The sequence below is a fragment of the Schistocerca cancellata genome, chromosome 3, assembly GCF_023864275.1.
Source record: "Schistocerca cancellata isolate TAMUIC-IGC-003103 chromosome 3, iqSchCanc2.1, whole genome shotgun sequence".
Classification (NCBI taxonomy): domain Eukaryota; kingdom Metazoa; phylum Arthropoda; class Insecta; order Orthoptera; family Acrididae; genus Schistocerca; species Schistocerca cancellata.
Genome location: NC_064628.1, coordinates 601579845 through 601605095, shown reverse-complemented (window position 1 = coordinate 601605095; position 25251 = coordinate 601579845). Strand labels below are relative to the sequence as shown.

Below are 25251 nucleotides of genomic sequence, written 5' to 3'. Positions count from 1 at the left end.
AGACGCACGTTGTGTGCAATATACCCTTGCATCATGCTTGGTAACCTCTCTGAGCAGTTTGGCAACAACGCATTGTGCCATAACCTCGAGTAAATCCCAGGTTGTGTTGACAGAAGTCACTTAACAGTAACAGGAAGGTCGTTACAGTGCAGTATGGATCGTGGGAAGTTAACGCTAAGCAGAATTTGTGTGCATGCTTTGATGCGAGATATGTCATATATGATTTTTGGATTTACGTGTAGGTCAGTTATAAGCTGACTTCTTTCTGCGTAATATAGCCGCGCTGTTTTCCAGTTTGTGTGCTATTAAGATGGAATTCGTTATTGGAGGGACAGCAGCGATCGGAGCAGGTTTCTTTACGAATCCTTTAGAAGTCGTAAAGACACGTCTTCAACTTCAGGGAGAATTAAAAGCTCGTGGACTGTATGCAGTACATTATAGAAATTTCTTCCACGCTTTTTACGCGGTAGCGAAGTCTGACGGCATCCTGGCTCTCCAAAAAGGTTTAGTTCCTGCCTTGTGGTATCAGCTGTTCCTCAATGGAGTTAGATTAGGAACATACCAGTTTGCAGAAGAACGCGGGTGGACTCTGGTATCCGGGCGTTCGGAGGTATCTGCAGCAAAGTGTGTTGTTGTTGGAGCTTTTGCTGGATGTATGGGCGCATTTAGCGGAAGTCCCTTTTACCTGGTAAGGAACTTAGTAATAATAGACATCAAACTTAGGGTACAAAAAATTGTCTGTGTGTTAATTTAAATGTTTAATCATTGTATAAAATTGTAATCAGAATTAATGTATTTAAAATGTACACAGCGATCCTTTGGCTTTAACGTAACCACTAACCACGCGATTTTTCACAGCGATTTTCGGAACTTCAGGGATCTTTTTCATATGACTGTTCTAGGTGAAAGTTTGCTGGGCGGTCCAGACAGTGTTAAGACTGAAGATCGCCAAAATAAAGAGCAGTTTAATTTTGCGTTATTGTTGTTTGTTGGGGACAGTGAACCAAACTGTCGTTGTTTAGTACCATAGCTGCACTGTTCATGGGGGTGGGCTTTCAAGTAAAGTGTCGCCAGAAAGTTTCTCTGTAATTAGTTCCATGCAAACTTGTTTCCCAACCTCTAAGTCCATGTCATAATTTCCATGTTTGCCACAACTAATTAGATCTAGGCTATAACATCACTCACTGATAGTGATCAATACACAGGAAATAGAAAACATTGCTGCGAATTGTGCGGTTTGCAGCCATCTAGATGTTAACTTGTCAGTACTACTTCACTTTTCGAGTTTGTCGTCTTCAGTCTGAAGACTGGTTTGATGGCAGTCTCCTCACTAGCCTATCCTGTGCAATCTTTGCACAACTAATTCACCCTATATACTTCAGAACCCGTTTTATATGCTAAAGACTTGTTCTACCTCAACAATTTTAACCCCACCCCCCTCCACTTAAACACTCTTTGACAATTCCTTCATGTTCCAGTATATGCCTTATCAACCAGTTGATCTGTTAACTTATTAAAATTGTGCCATAATTTCTTTTTCTCCCCCTGTCCAGTTACTTATTTGCTCCATAGTCTGCAGATTTACCCATCTAGTTAGCAGCTTTCTTCTATAGCATTAAATTTCAGGAGTCTTGTTTTGTGTCAATAATTTATCATTTGCATTACAGGCATACAAGAGTACATTAAAGACAAATAGGTCCTCTGTTAGCCCAAGACCAAACACTTAATTCTATATTCAGTTTTCATAAATTTCTTTTTCTCAGGAACACTTTTCTTGCTATTGCCTACCTTTTAAGTTCTATCTACTTTGCACTTCAGTAGTTATGTAATTCAACTATGGGTACTTTCAATTACCTTTGTTTCAGTTTTGTTGTTATTTATTTATGTTAAGACATCCATTCTGCAAGGTGGTGGTTCTTCTGGAAAACCTATGATTCTTAGAGAATTAAATTTTACTTGGAAAAATCAAGAAAACCCCATAAAATTTCATAAAATCTCAGGGAATTCTATGTTTTTAATGAAGTAGGGTGAAGTGGGGTAAGTGTAACCATGGGGTTAGTATAACCACGGCTTGTGGTGCCTTAAAGAAGCTGTATTTTTACCTCTGACCTATCACACATATTAATTTACTCCTTTCTTTGTTATATTTAACCATAAGTTGTCAAATCTGACATAAATTGATAATTAATTTTTGGACTTCAATTGACGTCTACATTTTCACTCTGCGAGTGAGTGACACGCTCAGAATTTGGTAGTCTGTCGTTCTTGCAGTTTTAAAGATAATTGCACAATTTTTTGGTTACAAACTAACTTTTGCATGACAATTTCAAATATGAGATTCATTTTACTCTACTGATAAAGCTCTTGATATGCCAGGCATGGTTACACTTACCCCAACTTTTTCCTATGTGGGGCAAGTGTAACCAACAGGCTGGGGCAAGTGTAACCAGGGGGGGTTACACTTGCCCCAAACAAACTTACCGGAACAGATTTATTTATTTAAGCCGTAACCTTGTTTTTGCTATCACACTAGATCAACTAAACTGACCTTCCTGTACATATGGAGTTTGTGTGAGATATATTTTATTTTTTATTTAAGTCTACTATATTTTTAAACCACGTTTCCTTTTATAAAATATGACAAGTTCGATAGTGTAGTCCCACTGGTAAAACAAAGAAGGAAAGAATTGCACCAGGAGCTGAAGTTATCACTTTTCAAGATGCCATCTATAAAGAAAAAGATTTCAAAGGAAACAAGAATAATAAGGAGAAAGCAAAACGAAAGAGCATTATAGACATAAAAAAGGGCTTGGTAATGAAAAGTAAATCTTCCAAACAAAGTGCTGTTACTTTATCTGAAATGGTATTTGGGAATGTTGTGGGGAAAAAATCCCTGATTGCTCATGTGGGTAACAAGAAAAAAAAAAAAAAAAAAAAAAAAAGGACTGGAAGTTGAATCAACAAGTGAAGAAAGTTAAACTGAAGGAGGCCTATCTTTAATAAGTAGTGATGAAGAAAATGGGACCATAATAACACTGGACGATCTCAGGAAAGAAATGATAAACTGTGAAGAAGAAAAAGAGGCAAACTTTTTTGAAGCCAAAGATAAAATTACAGTTGGAAACTATGTTCTGGTAGCTTTTGCAACAAAATGTAAGAAGGTTCATTTTATTGGCCATGTTACCAAAATTAGTGATTTAGGAGATCCAGAAGTGATTTTCCTCAGATGCAAAAATAAGACAAAGCATGGCACCACATTCTACTGGCCTGGTAGAAGAGATGAGACAGAAGTTCCATCCTCTGACGTCATTCCAGTGCTGCCTGAGCCTACTTTGAGTCACAGGGGAGACCTGACATTTGGTGTTACATTTTATTCATACAAGATTCAGTGACTAAATAACAGTTAGGGCCTAAGTGTGAATATAATAAGTTGAATTAGGGCAGTTTAGCGTTAAACACAAATTGCCAACAACTTGAGTTCAATTACCATGAAAAATAACAGAAAGTGAACTTATAAAGTGAATTTTTCTTTTCTCTTGATACTAGATATTTTATTATTTTTGTTAAATTGCCTACTAAAGAAAAAATATTACTTTTGTAGAATTTAAACTAATAAATTACTGGCCTAAAACAAAAATAAATCATCTATGAAGCATTCTGTTTCAGTGTTCTATGGTTTAGGCTAACACTTATTGCTTAGTTTAGCTACCATTTTCTGTGTATTTCATAATATACAAACAGGCATGTGCAAAAAAGTTCATATCTTGAGTAAAACTTAAGATATTTTAATAATTTAAAAATCCTCAAGTTCAGCAAAAATTAGGTAATCAGGTCACTTACCCCAAGTCTCTTTTACAATGCTCTGTATGGGTACAGCAATGCGGGGTTACACTTGCCCCAAACCATGGGGCAAGTGTAACCTCACAACACAAAATTTTGAAAACAATTAATTGACCATATAATTTCTTTTTTCAAAAACAAAGTGTAGTTTATTTAACAGTCAATAAGTTAAACTTTAAGCATGAAAAATTTCAAAATCATATCTTCAATAACAAGTTGGCAATTTGGTGTCAAAGTTGAACTATGCCAAAACTTGGTTACACTTACCCCACTTCACCCTATTGAAATTTAATTTTATTCAATTTTATAAATTACAAATTTTAAAATACAAAATATTTCAAAGTTCATTAATTATGTGGATATTATTCCATACAAAATATCGATGTTTAAAAATTCTGGTGAAACTACTTTTTATTGGGTCACCCTGATTCTGTTCTGCTCCTCTTCCAACTCATTTCCTGTCTCAAACAGTATGACAGTGCCCTCGGGAAGCCTCAGAGTTTTTATTTCTTCTCGTAGTACTTTATTTCCAGAGTTCTAATTAATATCCTTTACTGCTTGCTCATTGTTCATATTGAATAACATCAGGAATACGTTACAAACCTGGCTCACAGCTTTCTCAACTACTGCTTCCATGTTCTGTCCTTTGACTCGAGTAACTGCAGTCTGGTTTCTGTACAAACTGTGGACAACCTTTCACTTCCTGTGTTTTATCCATGCTTCTGTGAAAATTTTATAAGGCAGGTCAAGTTGACTTATGGTTACTCGTTTTCCTCTTAATCCTGTGATGTAATGGTGTGGCATGTGACCTCAGGTTACAGAAACGGTTGTAAGAAAAGTTGTGATGGACATAGTGTTGCCAGGTGTCCATGTTTTGCTGTTTCTTAGAAGTATGACATAATAATATGTTACATTTCTCAGAAGTGTATAACAAAGTTCCATGTTCTAGTTATATAATTGATTTCACTACTTGTACATGATGTAAGCTTCTTGTGGACCTGATACACATTGTTTTCTTTCCAAATTGTATTTCGAGCGAGATGACTAAGAAGTGTTAATGCACTGAGCTTGCATCTGGGAGGAACATGGTTCATACCTTGTATAGTCATCTTAATTTCTCTCTTCCCACGTTGGTTGGTTGTTTGGTTGTTTGAGGGAAGAGACTAAACAGCGAGGTCATCGGTGCCCTTTCAGAGGAACCATCCCAGCATTTGCCTGGAGCGATTTAGAGAAATCACGGAAAACCTAAATCAGAATGGCCGGACGTGGGATTGAACCGTCGTCCTTCCGAACGAGAGTCCAGTGTGCTACCACTGCGCCACCTCGCTCGGTTTTTCCCAAGTTGCTAAGGTGAAAGCTGTGAGAGTTCCTTTGACAAAACCATGACCAACTTCTTGCCCTACCCTCACTGAATCCTGTCCTCCTCAGTTTATGCTTATACATTAGGTTTGTGTGTAAGTTCATAGCATAGGTTTTTGTGCATGTTGGTTTTCTGGTTGCTATGGGTATATTTATTGATTGTCAGTTTTTTTATTTGTAGTTCATTGTTGCTATTTGAGTTCACATATTGTCATTGTCATTTAAAGATAGTGAAGGGAGCTGTGGATGCTATAAAATAAAGTGCCATGTGGAAAAATTGGAACGTGTTGGATGTATTCTTCTGTTTGAGTTCAGTGGAAGTGTGACAGCAGTGGAGGCAGCCACAAATATTAGTGCCATGTATGGGGATAATTCCATTGGACACAGCATGGCAAGAAAATGATTTTCTCATTTTGAGGAGGGTTATGTTGGCATTAATGACTCTCCACATAGGAAGATCTTCGAGGTATGATGATCATTTAAACACATTGATTCACTTCATTGTACTCGAGAACTGTCAAATGTGATGAACTGTGATCATTGTACTATTGTGTGACATTTGCTTGCAGTGGAGAAAATTGGGTGTATGAGTACTGCATGTTCTAAGCCAAAATCACAAAAATCAGTGTTGGCCATATGCACGTGTCTGCTTGCTTGTCATCAGTTGGCCCAGGTACGACACCGGCCATTCCTATCCTCTATATTTACTGGTGACGAAGAATGATGTTGTTATGCTAACATCAGGAAAAGAAAGGTATGGTTGAGTTTAAACAAAGAAGCAACTCCCCACACAAAGACCTATGCGCATCTTCAAAAGTAAGGTTATGCATATGGTGGAACAGCAACAGTGTGGGGGTACTATGAATTGTTGCCCTGAGGTGTAACCATCACTGCTGACATTTATTGTTGACAACTGAAATGTCTTGCAGATGCAGTTCAAGAAAAGTGATCAGGAAGACTGAAGTGAAGCTGTTCCATAGCAATGTGTGCCAGCACTCTGCTAGAGGGACAAAAAACACTATACAGTAGTTTGGTTGGGAAATCATTCCACACCCATTTTATTCATCACCCCAAGATTTTCATCTCTCTATCGATTGACCATCAACTAACTTTCTTTCTGGATGGAAATGTACTCCAAAACATTGGTTGACGAGTTCTTCGCTTCAGAATCATGCGATTTCTGCAGTAACAGAATCGAAAAATTATTCCATCATTCAGGCTGTTATAAATAGTGAAGGAGAATATGTTGTTGATGACTGAAGTCTCTGTTATGTGCACCTGTTGTGTTTATTAATCTTACAGAAAAATGCTACAGACCTTTGCACCAACCTAGTATTACTTCTGTAGTCTAATATTATCATCATATCCTATACTATTTTGTTGAGTAATCAGTGCCTAAACAAATGAATCAATTAAACTTGTGTAACAATGAGGGAACATATTTTTGTACATTTATTTTATTTTTTGGAATGTAAATTGTATGGCAGGCTTATCTGTAGTGTTGTGCAAAATATAAGTTAGCTGGAAAGGATAATTTGGTTGAGTCTGCTAAATGGTGTTGGAGATTGCTGTTGATGTGCTCTTGCATTTTTCACGTGTCATATTTCACTATGTCCAATGCAGACTATACTGTGTGAGTGTGTGTGTGTGTGTGTGTGTGCGTGCGTGCGTGCGTGTGCGTGCATGCATGCAAACTGTTTATATGTGTTTGTTCTGAACTCAGTTATATTTCATATATAATAACTATTAAAACATGCATGTTTGCGTTAACGTAAGTATGGTAGCATTGAAATGTTAAGAATAATAAAATAATGTGAGCAGCTTTCCTGCACAGATTGCAGGAGAGGTTAAGAAACAAGGGGCATCACATAATTAGGTCTATAACAATGCATAAAAGATTAAATTAGTTAATCTGAAACTGCTTGATTAACCACATTTAAAAAAATAAAAAGATCTTCGGGAACAGCGAAAAATTTAATTTACGGTTCTGTCACTCCCAGTTGTTATACTTGCTTAGCAGCTTTGTGGCATGACCTTTGCTTGGTGGTTAACGAGTTCTATTTGCAATCAGTTTCAACACCTGTGAAATTTGAGTCTATGTAGGCAGTTGACTTGCTTCTCACTCCAATGAACCCCAGACATTCACAGATTAAGAGTTGCTGGCCAGACTATGTTGTTTAAGTATTTCTTTACCATGAGACAGATTTTCGTTTATGAGAGCATCTTGGTAAGAATGCGCATTGTAGCCCGTGGAGAACAAGACTGCACCAATGGGTGATTGTAGTACCTCATAGTGGGCATTACCGTAACAGTATTTCTCGGGTCTATAATACACGTGACACGTCAGTATGACCTTTGAAGATGGTGCATTTCCGCTCCAGGTCTCCACCACCCCTAATCATCATCTTGGGATGTTTGTGTGAATGTATGGATACTATTTCCCATTGAGATGAATATATATGATTAGTCATCTTGTAAACTGAAGCAGTGTCCATCTTTGAAGAGCACATTCATCTATTCATTCATGGTCAAATCTCTTGCTGATTCACCATAAACAGGCTCATCATTACGTTGCTGTAAGCTGGACATATACATACGGCCAGACAGCTGGCATACAGATAAAATCTTTGGAGCTTCTGATCTGCAATTAATTGGGAACATGCACTTATTGAAGCATCTATAAACTGGGGTTTCTCAGAGTTGTTGAGTGTATTTGATTTGTATTGGTTTACAATTAATGTTTTCTTTTTGCCAGAACCATTGGCAAATAATTGAACTGTCTGTGGTTGGTGTCAAGGTTCAGTGTATGTTATTCTGTAAAACAAGATTTTGTGGTCATTTCAGCAAGCAACTAGTCCCCTTGCTACAGAAAAGGAAATGCAACAGATATCTTTGGATCTAGTTTTCTTTACTAACTTGAATCATATGTCTGTTGCAAGCAGAAGGTGCTATTAACCTAGGATTCTAGTTTGTGGGGATATGTCATCTACAGTGAATACTAATTATTTGTCAGTTTTCCAGACTATACTTTTGGAAGCTTTTAGACAGTTGTGTATGTGCTAAACTACTCGCTATTTATATTTAATGAGAAAAGTAAAATTTTTTTGTTTGCACTGTGACATTAATTTTTGCTGTAAGATAGAAGAAGAATGGGTGATTTGAAATTAATTGTAAATTTTAGTGGCCCATACTACAGATCAGACGTGCCAGCAGGAACATGAGTGACAGTGCTGTGCAGGCTGCCAAAACCAGTATGATTCTGAGCCAACTAAGAAAAACTAAGAGAAAAAGATGGTAAGATGAGTAAGGGTAGCCCAGTTTCTCAAGCGTTGTGTGTTGTTAGTAGTTACTTCTTATGTTGCAGGTAGTTGACAGAATAAAAGTTAAAACCTTGGTGATAACTGAAATAGCCTTAACAAGAGGGGAAGCATAGCTTAGATGAAGCTGAGGGGCAGTTGGGCATAACTGTTGAAGGAATTATCCCAACATTCACATGAAATTGTTATGGATGTCATAGGATACCTGAATTGGATGAGTGAGTCCTGCTGTTTACAAATAACATTTCTGTGAGTTGAAAACTTTGCTAATATCATTAGGTTGCCAAAAGGGGCATCTTCATGTATGATGATAGTGGCAATATGGACTGGTGTTTCTCCATGTTTTTAACTTTCCAAGTATATGTTGTGTTTATTGATCATAGTATAATTTAAAAAAATTAAGAACTTCAGCAAAAGTGCATAAAAGTTTGCTGTTGTTTCCTCTGTGACTAAAGAAGCAGTTGATCAATTTCACTACCATTGGAGAGGATGGTGTTATTCTGTATTTCAAGATATTAGTAGTTGATATAAATCGTACTCAAATCTTGGTGTGCTGTTTATTTGCAGATGTTTATTTTGTGATATTTTGGCATTGGATCTTATTGTACTTATTTGATGCTATTATAGTGTCTTGTGTGAGTGGTGAAATGAATCTTGGTTCATAGAACAGTGTTCTACCATATTAAATATTTTGAAATTGGGTCCAGTAACATGCCAGAATAGTCATAGTTACTATCACACGTTTCTGAACAAGCAATAAAAAGGTCACGGGGGGGGGGGGGGGGGGGGGCAGAGAGAGAGAGAGAGAGATGGGGGGGGGGGGGGGGGGAGGTGGATAGTGCACAATTGTTGGGTAAGACAAATAAACAAAACATTTAATGCAGGGGAGTTGGTTATTCTTAACTTCGATCATCTGATAACAAGGAGAAAATGTGTGCTATGCAGCATACTCAAATTTAAAGGCCTTTTGTTGTTGCTATTGTTTTGGATGGAATGTCTTTGTGGAAAACAATAAATTTGCTCAGGTAGTTATGTAACTGTCGATAGTTACATATTAGTGTGAGGCAAGTGGATGTTAAGTCCGCAGCCCCCAACTAAAAGAATCACATATGTTTTCTTATTAATCAGGAATGAAAGAAAGTCGACCAAGAATAAAGTGCCTTCATTGATTTTCTTCTTCACCTTACTCGTAAGCCTAAAAGTACTGTTGTAATATTACGCATATGAGTTATATATACCTTCTTAATCAAAAGATAAAAAATAGTACTCTCTGTAGTTCATGCCATAACATGTTAATGGACCTACTTTTAATTAGGCATATTTCATCATTCTTTATCAGAGTTCAGTTTAAATTTCTACACAGATTTCTTGTCCTTGGCTCAGTGATATCAACTGTGAGATCTTTTTATCTCCTACTGCCGGTAGATAAAAGAGCACTTAGCATGCTGCAGACAATTTTAAACTCTTGATTCTATAACACAAGGCTGAAGAGTACCAAGGAAAAATTGCTTCATACGCATTCCATTTTTCAGTTGTTGGGTTAATCTGCAGCAGATCTAAAGCTTCAGTTTATTGGCCTTTAAACTGAATATTACTCGTGCCTCTTAAGCCTTTCATCTCTTGCATTGTAAAGAATGCAGTAATCCTGTGTAATCCAACCTTCAGCCTTGGACTCATCTGCTAGAAGGCTGTTCCTTACAATATCCTGTGATGGTAGTCATTTAATCTTAAGAGGACTACAAAAGCTGCAGCTCTGCCTTTCAGTATTAACACCATAGACCATCAATGTCAACAAGAATAAAACAGAAGTGATTGAAATGTGATGCTACAGAACAACACTGAACATTATATGAGTACATCAAATAACTAATGAGGATGTACTGAATTGAATTACAGGGAAAAAAGAAATTTATGGTACAACTAGACTAAAGGAAACGATTGGTTGACAGGACATATCCTGAGGCATCAAGACAGAGCTAATTTGGTAACTGGTGGAAATGAAGGGGATTATAAATGTGGAGAGAAATAAAGGCTTGACTCCAGTAAGGAAGTTAAACTGGATGTAGGTGAGAATAGTTACTCAAAGGTGCAGAAACTTATAAAGGATAAACTAGTGCGAGAGCAGCATCAAACTAGACTTTGATGAGACTATGACATACCGCCACTCTTTTTTAAGATGTACCACGCGGTAGATACATTCGCAGAGTTTAATGGTAAGTCATTAATGGCTTTCAGACTCTTCCTACTTTCTGTACCAAGTAGATTAAACATTAACACACTTTGGATGCTGTGGTGTGGTAAATTAAAAGGAGAGTGAGGGTTTATTGTGGTGAAAGGTAGCAAGATTTTCAGAAATAGGCTGAGGAACAAGAACACAAGGGTGAGATTCAGTTGCCAAAAGTAACTTTTAAATCTTCTTAAATGAGTATGATTAAAAATGCACTTGCTTACAAAAAAAAGGCAGTAGTTACTCTGATCATGCCAATATCACTAGGTAGAATTAACATCTTTCTGAATCATGACATTTAAAAGAAATGGAGAAGAAAGTAAATAGAAGTACCCTTACTGTCAGTGAGATAGGCATTAATAGTTTAGCGCAATAGGTGAAGTTAAAAAGTTACATTGGCATGGGGAGACTATCTATGAGGAGCAAAGGTAGAATACATAAAGAGAAGTGTAAAGATAGAACAGCAATTTCATCTAAATCCAAAACCATCTAAAAAGTTTGCTAAACTCCATACATTGCAAAACAAAAGCATGTAGCAGAAACAATCTCAAAGATTAGAGAAATCTGTGCAATAGTATGAGTTTTGATTATGTAAAGGCCAAGTTTATGTGGCAAATTTAAAGTGTACTTGCCACATGTGGGGTATTTACAAATGGTCCTCCCTGACCTGAGTTTTGTTATGTATGGACTTGATGAGTGGTTTTAGGCTATCTCCTGGTGTTTTTCACACCACCCCTTGGTCTCTGCCATCCACAACCTTCACACCAGTCCTGACCGTGCAACTCGTTATATTGATTTCCTTTGGATTCCTGGCCACATGGGTATCCTGGGTGCATGGGGTGTGTGTGTGTGTGTGTGTGTGTGTGTGTGTGTGTGTGTGTGTGTGTGTGTGCAGCCACCTATCACCCCCCCCCCCACCCTCCTGGGACAGATTTGCAACTTCACATCAAATTCGTTTTCACTATGTCTTTGGCCAGCTCATGGGGCTTCGTGCAATTAAGGAGACTCCTGCCATACCACGTATCGTTCTTCCTTCTGCTGCTCCTGGAAGGAATCTACCATCCTCTGTTGCCTTCATATTGCTTGTACTAGGGAGACCCATTAATGTACCAACCCTACCCTACCCCCCCCCCCCCCCACCTCCCTCCCAACACTCAAACTATAGCCGTACTTGAAAATGGGCTCAAGTTTGTGCTAGCACCTGCAACTCTCCCATTCACTAAAATATGATCTTTAGTAGAACAGGCAGTCTGAGGTCTACCAGAAGACAAGGCTGAAGAACTCAGCAGGGAAACATACCGAATTCTTTCAAGAGCAACATCTCTGGAGCAGAAAGGACAGCACTGCGCAACCTTAGAGAAAATGCAGAGAGAGTTCTCCCCACTGACAAGGGCAACACTATTGTCATTCTTGAGAGACATGACTATGAACAGAAGATGCTGCAATTATTAGAAAATCAAGCATATCAGAAAATTAACCCTTGAGTGGGCCCTCCTGTGTATAAAGTATGCCAACCAAAAATGGTTCCTTTGTATTCCACAACTGCAAAACCATCCACGTGAAACAGCTATAACCGTGTTGTCATACGTCCAAGTGAGCAGCAGTAATATAAATACAAAGTGAGTTAGGGGAGAGAGAATTTTCGATCTGTGGAGAAGAAAAAAAAAAAAAAAAAAGAAGAAGAAGAACCGACCCTGATTACGAACTAGCAACTGGGGTCATTGCTGTCTCTGTAACACCTGTCCTCGGCAACGGAGTGTTATAGTGAAAATTTATTTCATTATGTTTAATATAATACTGTTTTAGTTCATATTATGTAAGTTTATAATCTCATTGTTTAAATAAACTAAGATTAAACTGTGATTTTGATTCTATACATGTGTACAGATTGCACTGTGCGCTCACTCGTGTTGTGAAAAATAGCATGCCCACTCGAGGGTTAAAACAGACATGAGTAAAAAGATACAACAAAGCACCCCCAATGTGCTGAAATATTGGTGCACTTTGTCAATGCATGGCGATATCATCGAGGATATATGGACAGGATGCATCTAATAATTAGCAACCTGAGGGCACCGATGTATCCTCTGCCCTTTGTGGGCAAATGTGCACACCACATCTGGAACTAAATGGGCTTCATTGGCTGCCTAAAGGAGCTAACTTTACAAGAATCCAACATCATCATGGTCAGTTTTGATGTCTTGTCACTATTTACATAAGCCCCCTGGAAAATTCTATCAGCTTAATCAGTGAGAAATTGGGGGCAGAACTGACAACTTTCCAGGCATCTGTTAACATGGACCTACTTTGTTGCAAATGACCAATACTACAAGCAGACTGACAGAGTGGCCAAAGGGAGCCATCTCTCTCTGGTGGAGCCAGTTGATTCATGGAGAATTTCGAAGCAGTAGACTTGGGAGCCACCAAACTGAAATCTGAATGTTTCTTCTGATATATGGATGACAGTCCAGCAACACCTTCACCTTCAAAGAGGCAATAGAAATCCACAAACAACTACTTCATAAACAGGGACATTGGTTACCAACTCAGTAAGGCCTGGGAACCAATACCAAGCTCTATCAAGGAGCAGTGGTGCAAGCAGACACAAGATAATTCCACCACGGCTGCCAAGAGATACTGTGACCACCACCACCTACCACAGCCACTTCCCTCACCACCGAACCCCCCGCTGTGTGCCATCTGTGCATGGAATTGCACCTGGACCCATGAGAGATAAATACTAATGGCAGAGAGCAGACAGACCATTGCATCAGCACCACCTGATGATGCTGTAACAGTTATTTGCTAACATATCACAGTCATTTGACGATCCTATCTGGCTGGACACTCGAGAACCCTTCAAACAACTAATTATCTCTCATCCATGAGATATTAATCAATGGAAAAACCTAGTTGGAATAATGACAGTATTTTGAAAAGGATAGATTGCTACTCACCATATATGGGAGATGTCGTGTTGTAGGTGGGCGCAAAAAAAGACTGTCAAATTATTAAGCTTTCAGGCAAACAGGCCTTCTTCCAAATTAGACAAAACAGACACTCGCACACGTGTGTGCATGCGCAAACAAAAATGCAACTCTCTCACACATGACGCCATCATTGTGTGCAAGTTGCATTAGACTTTTTTTCGTTGAAAGCTTACTTATTTGACAATCTTTTTCTTGTGCTTATCTGCAACTCAACATCTCCGCCATACAGTGAGCAGCAATCTATCCTTTCCATAATATTGTCATGAAATATTATTCTCTGAATTTGAATCTGACTCTTGAAGAAATTTATGTTAAGTTGTTTGTTCAACATAGTATCAAAGCACAAAGTGACTTTTACTATTACTGCTTCTGAAGTAAAATGTCCTGTGCTTGGTGCAGGTACAAAATTTTTTTGAGTTACGCATTAGTAAATAATCAGTTAAATGCTTGAGTAAATTTTGTTGTTATCAGTGCCATTATTGTGCTTTATGTTAATTGTGTTCCAGTTTGTCAGTGTATATACAATACATTCTGAAAAATTTAAAGTGGGATATCATAATTGCTGCTCATGATGTACACTGGGCTTGCAGGTAAAAACGCATCTACAGTCACAAGCATCTGCAAGTGTTGCTGTTGGTCATCAGCACCATCACAGAGGAATGATAAATGGGTTAAGCAACATATATAAAGAACATGGCATTAGGGGATTGTGGCGTGGCAGCATGGGGGCAATGCCCAGGGCTGCGATTGGTTCTGCCACCCAGTTAGTTTCATTCAATTTGGCAAAGGAGTATCTTTCGCAGTATCAGGTATGTCACTGATTAATTTACAAAAAGAAATTGGACAGCTGTGTATTTATATGACCATGGATTTAAACAAGTTACCCAATTCTTATGTGAGATTGTGTGTATGTTCAGTACAGCACTGAGTGGGCTTACAATATTAGCTTTCTGCCTTTAGAGGACTGTACATGGTTACAGGTATCGTAGAATACTTTCAGTAATCTATTGATGTATGTGACTAAGGGAATAACTGGTAGACATTTGTGAGAGTATTAACCTTGGACCTGAGAGATAGAGGGGGGTGGGGATACTAGTAAGCTTTCTGCAGTACCAGAATTTGTGCTTTGGAGTTTTGTTTGGTCAGTTTGGTGATACTGTTCAGCAATTTGACTGCTGTGATGAGTAGATTAGCATTCAGTAAGTATGTAATGGCAGTTTGCAGTTGCAAAATGCCCAGAACAGGGATAAAATAAGTGATCTATGAATTACATATGATTGTTTTGTGGTGAATTTAACATTCATTGAAAATGTAATTTGAAATATATTGCTGATTTGAGAATTTGAAGTATTCGCCTCTAACATATTAATTGTCTTGTTTGTTAATGAAAATCTGTGTTGCTGACAAATGTCCGTGTTGTGTATAAGGGAAATGTAAAAATCGTAATTCATAATTTCAAACTGAACTTTTTATGCATAAAATTGTATCAGGATATCTGCTATACCCATAAAAGCTCACCATTAATCCTCTCTGTTGATCATATGTTGACTGTGTCTAAGGGGGCAGAAATGATACAAAGATTAAAACCAGTTGGTAACAGAAAATTGTGCACTGAGCATCATAAAAAATATTTAAATGAAAACTCAAGTTGCCAAATAAAACTGCAAAAGCTTGCTAAGTGGTGATAAAGATAACTGCAAAAACCTACAGAATAATAAAATTCCTCTTATGTGAAGATAATTTCCAAGGCTTAATAAACAAAAGACTCTAAAACTGGAGGAATAAATACAAATGTGAAGTGAATAGTGATTTATCCGCATTCAGTCCTAAATTTTCCATAAAAGTCTTTGAAAGATAGTTTATATTCCTATATGAAAGCCTCCAAAATATTTAGTGAAATATTCATTGATGGTAACAAAGGAACCTCTCCATTGCACCCCCCCCCCCCCCCCCCCTCAGATTTAGTTATAAGTTGGCACAGTGGATAGGCCTTGAAAAACTGAACACAGATCAATCAAGAAAACAGGAAGAAGTTGTGTGGAACTATGAAAAAAAATAAGCAAAATATACAAACTGAGTAGTCCATTCACAAGATATGCAACATCAAGGATAGTGTGAGATCAGGAGCGCCGTGGTCCCGTGGTTAGCAGCTGCGGAACGAATGGTCCTTGGTTCAAGTCTTCCCTCGAGTGAAAAGTTTAATTTTTTATTTTCAGACAATTATCAAAGTTAAGGCACTCACACATAATAAACTTTGCTCTCCAAAATTCCAGGACATGTTCAGATTTGCTTGGACATATGCAGGATTTGAGGGTCTACACACAGAAAAATTTGAAAACGTTACAAACATATGTTTTGACAGAGCACAGGGAAAACTGTGCGACTGTGAAACTGTTGCATTCATTTGTTGCAGCTTATGTGACAAACTCTTATGTTTTCATCACTTTTTTGGGAGTGATTATCATATCCACAAGAAAACCTAAATCGGGCAGGGTAGAAGAATCTTTTTACCCATTCGCCAAGTGTACAAGTAGGTGGGTCGACAACATATTCCTGTCATGTGACGGCACATGCCGTCACCAGTGTCATATAGAATATATCAGACATGTTTTCCTGTGGAGGAATCGGTTGACCTATGACCTTGCGCTGAAATGTTTTCGGTTCCCATTGGAGAGGCACGTCCTTTCGTCTACTAATCGCACGGTTTTGCGGTGCGGTTACAAAACACAGACACTACACTTATTACAGTGAACAGAGACGTCAATGAACGACAGGACAGATCATAACTTTGCGAAAATAAAGTAAGTAAACTTTTCACTCGAGGGAAGACTTGAACCAAGGACCTCTCGTTCCACAGCTGCTCACGCTGACCACAGGACTGTGGCGCTCCTGTGCTCACACTATCCTTGATGTTGCCTATCTTGCGCATGGACTACTCAGTTTGTATATTTTGCTTATTTTTTTCATAGTTCCACACAACTTCTTCCTGTTTTCTTGATTGATCTGTGTTCAGTTTTTCAAGGCCTATCCACTGTGCCAACTTATAACTAAATCTGAGGGGGGTTGTAAGTAGTAAGCAGATTTGTATGCACTAAAATAACCAAGCATAAGCATGAATCTGTGCACCGAAAATATGGAGTAAAATCGTGGATCTATTTACTAAAAACTAAATCAACCACCCACTAAGAAGGAACTCCTCAATAAAATAGGAACTACTTATGCTTGCAAAAGACCAGCTTCGTGAGTAATAATGTCTTTTTGCGTATGTGTTGCAATACATTGCTCATATAAGGTCATTTGTGTTGTTGCCCCTGGATGATAATTACACGAAATATTTGTCAGGATTTGTAAGCAGTGGGTCCTTGGGGTACAAGAACGCCGAGAAATAAGTTTAAACAGTTTATTATCAAAAGGCTGATTACGAAACACGCACCCATCATCACTGTGTCTGACATCCTAACATTGGCTAATTACGGTCGTATTGAAGGGCTCCATGGTGAGTTAAGAAAGAGAGACATATTAGCATGCAAGACCAGCTAGTTATATGGTGCACTGCGGATGGCGGCCAGTGGCTTACTCCTCTGTGGCGCACTGCGGCCAGACACACGCCTACTGACCAAGCAAATTGTCAGCATTTCAAGATAGGTCGGCTGGCGAGTGAGTGTTACGTAGTGTACAGTTACATGCAAACCTGTAGGCCCTTACACTCAATATAATTTTTTAGGCTTTCATGGTCAGTCAGTTGGTGCCAAAGTTTTCTGAGTATCCTATTGCCATAGAGTAAAAAAACTATAATGGAGAAACCAGCATTTCAGTCATAGTTACAGTGGAATAAAACACATTCCTTTCCTCCACCCTTCCTATTTTAACAGATACTGAATCTTCAACATTACCAGTTGATAATGGAATGAAGATTTCCAGCGCATGCACCACAGGAAGTTGTGGTTCTTCAAGTCACTTGATTTATGAAGTCAGGTTACTGGAATGTGGTTGGATATACCTATCCTGGCTCCGAATTCTTGATTCTTTGGCGTCCTGGATGCTGTAAGATTCCTGTGATTTCAGGACAAGCAAAACTTTGGAGAAAACACCTGCAGAATTAAACTTTCACGTTTAGTTTCATTAACTGCTGCAGTGTACTTTACAGGTAATCACATTTTCTCATTATGAGCATTTCTAATTGCAATTTATTCTGGCTAACTGCAGAGGGGAATTTTTGTAGTTTCTCCCAGCTGTGGACTGAATTGCATTGCAGTCATTATGTAAGTTTTAAAACTTACAATTTAGACGGCATTACAGTTGTTAAGTCCATCTTGGCTGTGTACATATTTCATTTTAATATGAGAAACACATTCTCATTTTTCAAATGGTCACCATAATAAAAACCAGTCCAAACCATACATGTCACCTGGTAGAAATAGTTTCTGGTGACCAGTGGTTTTAGTCTAATCTCTAAACATTTCTGTTGAAAAATAGTACTTCTTGGAAGTTCATGTGATGCATTATTATGGTGAGTGGCTCTGTGAAAGAGCCTGTAGTAAGCTGGCCAGATCAGAAAGTTTCTATATAAGTGAATTTGTAACATTCAAAATGAAGTTGCTGCTGTGTACTGGTGAACTTTCTTTGAAGGAAGACCAAATCAGCTTAACAAAGGAGGAAAAAAAGTGATGTTACACCAAAGCAACACCGTAAGTCTTAGATACTGTCTATGAAATTAAAACAGTGCATCTAATTTGTAACCAGGCTGCATTGTGTAATACTGGTAAAGAAACATAAATACCAAATGGGAAACACGATCACTCTCCTGTATCTGATTCACACTGCCATTGCTCCAACAAATGGTGGCACTCGTGTGTGTGTGTGTGTGTGTGTGTGTGTGTGTGTGTGTGTGTGTGTGTGTGTGTGTCACTAGTAAAATATTATTAGCTTGACAGCTATTTCAGTCTTCTGTTGTATTCATCTCTGCATGACACACAAATCAGCTACAGATGATGTTGCCATTTCTCATTTGTATTTGTTGCCATCATAAAATTTCCAATTTGTGCACTATGAAAATATTGTTGTGAGGGATGGGCACTTGTCCAGAAACCACATGAAGCAAAATTGTATCAAAAATAGGAGTGGCAGATAATAAGAGGCAGAAATGCATACAATTCTATGTAGAATAGAAGACATGACTTCAAGGATTTATGCAGCAGTGCCATGTCTGGAATGAGGTAGCTTGTGATTGTTAAGCCTTCAAAGAGATAATCTTCAGATGTTTCTAATTTAACTATAACATTAAATATACACTCCTGGAAATTGAAATAAGAACACCGTGAATTCATTGTCCCAGGAAGGGGAAACTTTATTGACACATTCCTGGGGTCAGATACATCACATGATCACACTGACAGAACCACAGGCACATAGACACAGGCAACAGAGCATGCACAATGTCGACACTAGTACAGTGTATTTCCACCTTTCGCAGCAATGCAGGCTGCTATTCTCCCATGGAGACGATCGTAGAGATGCTGGATGTAGTCCTGTGGAACGGCTTGCCATGCCATTTCCACCTGGCGCCTCAGTTGGACCAGCGTTCGTGCTGGACGTGCAGACCGTGTGAGACGACGCTTCATCCAGTCCCAAACATGCTCAATGGGGGACAGATCCGAAGATCTTGCTGGCCAGGGTAGTTGACTTACACCTTCTAGAGCACGTTGGGTGGCACGGGATACATGCGGACGTGCAATGTCCTGTTGGAACAGCAAGTTCCCTTGCCGGTCTAGGAACGGTAGAACGATGGGTTCGATGACGGTTTGGATGTACCGTGCACTATTCAGTGTCCCCTCGACGATCACCAGTGGTGTACGGCCAGTGTAGGAGATCGCTCCCCACACCATGATGCCGGGTGTTGGCCCTGTGTGCCTCGGTCATATGCAGTCCTGATTGTGGCGCTCACCTACACGGCGCCAAACATGCATATGACCATCATTGGCACCAAGGCAGAAGCGACTCTCATCGCTGAAGACGACACGTCTCCATTCGTCCCTCCATTCACGCCTGTCGCGACACCACTGGAGGCGGGCTGCACGATGTTGGGGCGTGAGCGGAAGACGGCCTAACGGTGTGCGGGACCGTAGCCCAGCTTCATGGAGACGGTTGCGAATGGTCCTCGCCGTTACCCCAGGAGCAACAGTATCCCTAATTTGCTGGGAAGTGGCGGTGCGGTCCCCTACGGCACTGCGTAGGATCCTACGGTCTTGGCGTGCATCCGTGCGTCGCTGCGGTCCGGTCCCAGGTCGACGGGCACGTGCACCTTCCGCCGACCACTGGCGACAACCTCAATGTACTGTGGAGACCTCACGCCCCACGTGTTGAGCAATTCGGCGGTACGTCCACCCGGCCTCCCGCATGCCCACTATACGCCCTCGCTCAAAGTCCGTCAACTGCACATACGGTTCACGTCCACGCTGTCGCGGCATGCTACCAGTGTTAAAGACTGCGATGGAGCTCCGTATGCCACGGCAAACTGGCTGACACTGAAGGCGGCGGTGCACAAATGCTGCGCAGCTAGCGCCATTCGACGGCCAACACCGCGGTTCCTGGTGTGTCCGCTGTGCCGTGCGTGTGATCATTGCTAGTACAGCCCTCTCGCAGTGTCCGGAGCAAGTATGGTGGGTCTGACACACCGGTGTCAATGTGTTCTTTTTTCCATTTCCAGGAGTGTATATTAAGCAGATTCTTTTACATGCCAGCTTAAAGGCGTAATTTTTGACATATATACTAAGACAATATTTGTCAAATTTCTCCATTTTTTACCAGGTATTTAATAAAAAGCCCCTTCTTAACACATTTGCATCTAGTCTCATTGGTGGCATTGTCGTGGCAGTCTGCATGACACCATTTGATGTTGTTATGACTCGATTATATAATCAAGGTAAGTAAACAACAATTTTTTTATTATTTTGTTACAATAACAACAGATATTAAGTACGGACGAGATGCAAAATAAAAAGTTCGTGGAAATATACATTAAATACAAAAATTCCAAATGCCCCAAATTGTTTTTCAGGTGTTAATGCCGAAGGAAAAGGTCTACTATATAATTCAGTTCCAGACTGTTTCATCAAGATTTGGAAGACTGAAGGGTTATATGGGTTTTACAAAGGCTTTGTACCCAGTTATGCTCGTCTTGGCCCTCACACAGTATTATGCTTTGTTTTTTGGGATGCCCTAAAGCAATTGGAAGCAGATCTTTCAAAGAAGTATGCAGAAAAAGAGTTGAAAGTAGATGTTGATCTGGTAAAGTAGATTTTGTGGTAGTCTACTGTTGTAATTTGTCAACAAAGATCCAAATGCTGGTTCCCAAGGTCTGGTATTCAGAACTACTGAACAAAGCAAGGGGTTTGGCTTATGGAACACCGCGCACACATTTACGCTGTGGCTTTTTGATAAGCATTGTTGGTTTAACATTGTTAGAATGACAAAGTGAAACTATTACTGAAAGTTATAACCTTGATAATAATGGGATTTGTATATGAAAATAAATGGCTTTCAATAGAAATTTTATCATCACTAAAAAATGAAAATTAGATCTTCACTTAAAGTTGCTTTCTAGTCATGCAAAAATGCATTAATTGTTGCTGGAAAGGATACACACACACACACACACACACACACACACACACACACAAACAGAAAATACAGGGCAGTGAGTAATGTATTGAGCTTCCAAAAAAATAAAAAAATGTAACTGTGATATTTTACACCAATGATTTTGCTCCGGTAAAGGGCAAAACTAATCTAGATGTTGCGTTGCATAGTATGTAAGTGTTTACCTCTTGAGATATATATATATATGTTGCCGCAATTTTGTGCTGGGAATTGTACAATAAAAACCTATTTTTTTCAACTGGACTATAAATAATTGTAGACATTGCTTCTGTTTTTGTATACTCCCAAATACAACATTTTAGAATGTCAAAAGTTTCCCATGTCATCATTGTGCCTGTTAAATTGGCCTTGTTGATTTTAAATCGAATTTACAGTACATGAAAGACCTTTGTTACTGAGCTTATTCTGTCTGAAATAAAACCGTACAATATTAATTACTTCATTTCTAGTCATTCTAGCTTCCATGCAGGTCTCAAATCAGCACAATGAAAGATACAATGATTTTCTGTCTATTCACATAGTGGCTTTTCCTTGCACTTATTTTTCATCTAACAATTACATACCATGTTCAAGAACCACACTAGAATTACATTAAAATTTTCATTGCTATATGAATAAAAAATGCAGTTCTATATAAGTAATTGCGTAATGAAGTAAAGGATGGAGCACATTGATCATGATATAACTGTTTATTTCTGTAATCACTTCCTGTACAACAGGTGGCACTTGTGTATTATTAGGAGCTCAAATGAAATTTCAGAATATGACCTGGTACAAACAGCATAATGAACTCATTATCATAAAAAAGATAGACAAAAAGCTAAGACCCACCACCACAGCACTAAAGCATACACAGTAATTAAACTGTCTCTACCAATGTCATTTTATGTGACCGACAATGTTACATCTGACCTTGAAAAACCACCTGAGAGATTTTTCATGTTCTCATACTTGCTACGTGCAAACTATTAGCCTTACCGTTCCATTGTAATGAAGTAGGTTTGGTGTAAAAACATTTGTGTTGTGAAACTGTGAGGCTGTCTATGCTTTAGGTTTGATAGTTTGTATGGAGACAATGGGAACTGGGTTCCACAATTCGAGAAAAATTGTTGGTACTGTAGCAATACTGAGCTACCCAAGCCCGACTCACGCCCTGTCCTCACAGCTTTACTTCTGCCAGTATCTCGTCTCTTACTTTCCAAACTTTAGTAGAGCACTTGCCCCCGAAAGGCAAAGGTCCCGAGTTAGAGTCTTGGACTGGCACACAGTTTTAATCTGCCAGGAAGTTTCATATCAGCGCACACTCCGCTGCAGAGTGAAAATCTCATTCTGGACTGTAGTAATACTTATGAAGCCCTACTTAGAACACAGAAATAATATTTTTGTTCTAGATGGTATTCAAGTGCAGACTTGTTATCTGGGCTTCACAACCCTGGATCTCTGTTGGATCAACATGGAACACAATAAAGTGATAACAAAAACTTTTTTTCATTGTTGACCTGTGTGTTTTTATGCTCATGTCCTACTCAGGTTGATAAATGTCAATAGCAGAGTTCCATCTGTCACTGATAAGGGAACTTATAAAAACATATGCAACATGCTGCAGGAAAGCCAGCAGGGAAGAAGACACATCATGATCTGTGGTCCATGGGGACCCATTGCCTAAATTTTATAACAAGTGAGCACTCAAACCACGCTAATGTGTAGATGTGTGGTTTGTTAGAAACAAAGTGCTTCAAGAAACCAAGTATAAATGCAAAACTAGCAAGGTACAATTGGTGAACTTAGTTTTACCACAAACAAATGAATTACTATTGGCACAGGATGGATGAAGTAGACTGACAAGAATTAAAACTCTATTTGAAAATTTAAAAGAAACACAAGAACTAAATAAAAATATTTTTTATCTGTCAGTGCCGGTCAAAAGAACAGATGTAAAAAGAAAAAGGGAAACACACAAACTGCATGTAAAATATTTTCACATCTACTTTAAAACATAAAAGGCTGCTCCAGATATTGTGCTGATAAGTACATAGACTCGTGTTGGTATGTATGTATGTATGTGTGTTTTGTTTGTGAAGCACCACATGAAAGTAAAAACACAACATACACTTTGTCATATACACAAAAATAATAAATGATCGTCTATTTATGAAATGAAATTTCTCATTTCAACAAAAATTATTCATGTACCTTGATTTCCTTTGTCCTGAAGGTTTTATTGTTCAGAAAATGTTCTTTTTCATACAAGTTTCTAAGCTGTTACACACACACACACACACACACACACACACACACACACACACATTTTGTCTTTTGTGGTTGTCTGTGGATGAATTATTGTGCCAGAAAAACACACAGGAAAGGACTGAACATTTCGGATTATGTACACCAGGTAGAAGTTATATTGAAGTTATGAAATATTACAAACTGTGTGACAGAGAATGATGATCATTCCTGATGGACAAAAAATTATTGGAAGTTTAAGTAACTCAGTGCAAAATTTCCTGACACGACAGCTTTGTTATAGATTTACTGTTTATATAGTTTATTTCTTACAGGTATGGTAAGTATTCTGTGTCATCCTCTTGTGATTAAGCACATAAGTAATCATGAGAAAAAAATGTTCATGAAGCTATAATTAAATCTTATATCACAGTAAAATTGAAGATAATTTTTTATGTGTTTCTCAATGAACAGCAATATAGAAGAACGTCACAATCAGTATATTTTGTTCACCACACAAAGGAACATGACAGTTTTGACTACAAAAATACCATGAAGGAAAACATTATTATTAGTGACAATCATTCCTCACATGCATCAAATTAGTATAAACTACACACCAATGAAAGTAACCAACAATGCATGATCCAAAAGATGTCACTTATATGTTTAATCACAATGGGAACTCAAGAGTAGGAATATCAACAGTGTAAGAAAAGATAGATTGCTACTTATCATAAAGAAGATGTAAGTTACAGAGAGGCACATTTAAGGCCCCTAAATGAAGCTTTCGGCCACAGGCCATCATCAGTAAGAGAGAAGCACATCACACGACTGCCAACTCCATCGTCTTGGGCCAGAATGCAACTATCACGTGGCATGCAAGCAGCAATCTGCAGGGGGTGGGGGAGGGATAGTAGTGTACAGGTGGGGAGAGAGACGAATGCTGTCTGGAGTGTGCAGGGACTAGAAATCCAACAGGTGTAGTGTCAGGATGATGTGGGGCATAGAGGTGGGGTGGGGGAAAAGGAGAGGAACGGGAAAAGGTAGGCAGATGTGTTGGCAGAAGCCTGCAAGATGAGAATGTGAGATGATTGGACATGGGGTGGTAACTGGTGGGTGAAAGATATGGGGACAGTATGTTACCGTATGTCGAGAGAGCGGGATACTTATGGAAACAGAGAATGTGTTGTAAGGATAACTTCCATCTACTCAGTTCAGAAAAGCTGGTGGTGGAGGGAAGCATCCAGATGGCTTGAGTAGCGAAGGAGCCACTGAACTCAAGTAGATATGTTCAGCTGCATGTTGTATCACAGGGTGTGTAGTTTGCTCTTGGCCACAGCTTGGCAGTGGCCATTCATCCTGGTGAACAGCTGGTCGGCCATATGGTTACTTCCCTCTACCACCAGCTTTTCTGAACTGTGCAGGTGGTAGTTATCCTGCAAACACATTCACTGCTCCTGTAATTATCCTGGCCAAACCTACAGAAACATACTGTCCCCACACACTCCACCCAACAGTTTCTACCCCCTCTGTCCTATCATCTCCTCTCCATTCGCATCTCCCACCCTGTTTTATTTGCAGGCCTCTGCCAATGGATCCACCGAACTTTCCCTGCTCCTATCCTTTTTCC

At 39.0% G+C, this 25251-nt stretch overlaps 1 protein-coding gene across 1 annotated transcript; it reads left to right on the top strand.

Moving 5' to 3' along the window:
• Positions 1 to 21420, top strand: LOC126175496 (solute carrier family 25 member 35-like). The gene is made up of 4 exons (XM_049922317.1): positions 1 to 688; positions 14324 to 14542; positions 20541 to 20655; positions 20791 to 21420. The coding sequence occupies exons 1-4, from the start codon at positions 311 to 313 to the stop codon at positions 21027 to 21029; spliced, it is 951 nt and encodes a 316-aa protein (XP_049778274.1). The 5' UTR covers positions 1 to 310; the 3' UTR covers positions 21030 to 21420.
• Positions 21421 to 25251: the final 3831 nt, after the last annotated feature.

Bases quoted from the DNA above. Each gene is read 5' to 3' on its own strand.
- LOC126175496 (XM_049922317.1), top strand. From the start codon at position 311: ATGGAATTCGTTATTGGAGGGACAGCAGCGATCGGAGCAGGTTTCTTT. The intron at 14,543-20,540 runs GTATGTCACTGA...ATTTTTTACCAG, and splicing joins AGTATCTTTCGCAGTATCAG to GTATTTAATAAAAAGCCCCT. The intron at 20,656-20,790 runs GTAAGTAAACAA...ATTGTTTTTCAG, and splicing joins GACTCGATTATATAATCAAG to GTGTTAATGCCGAAGGAAAA.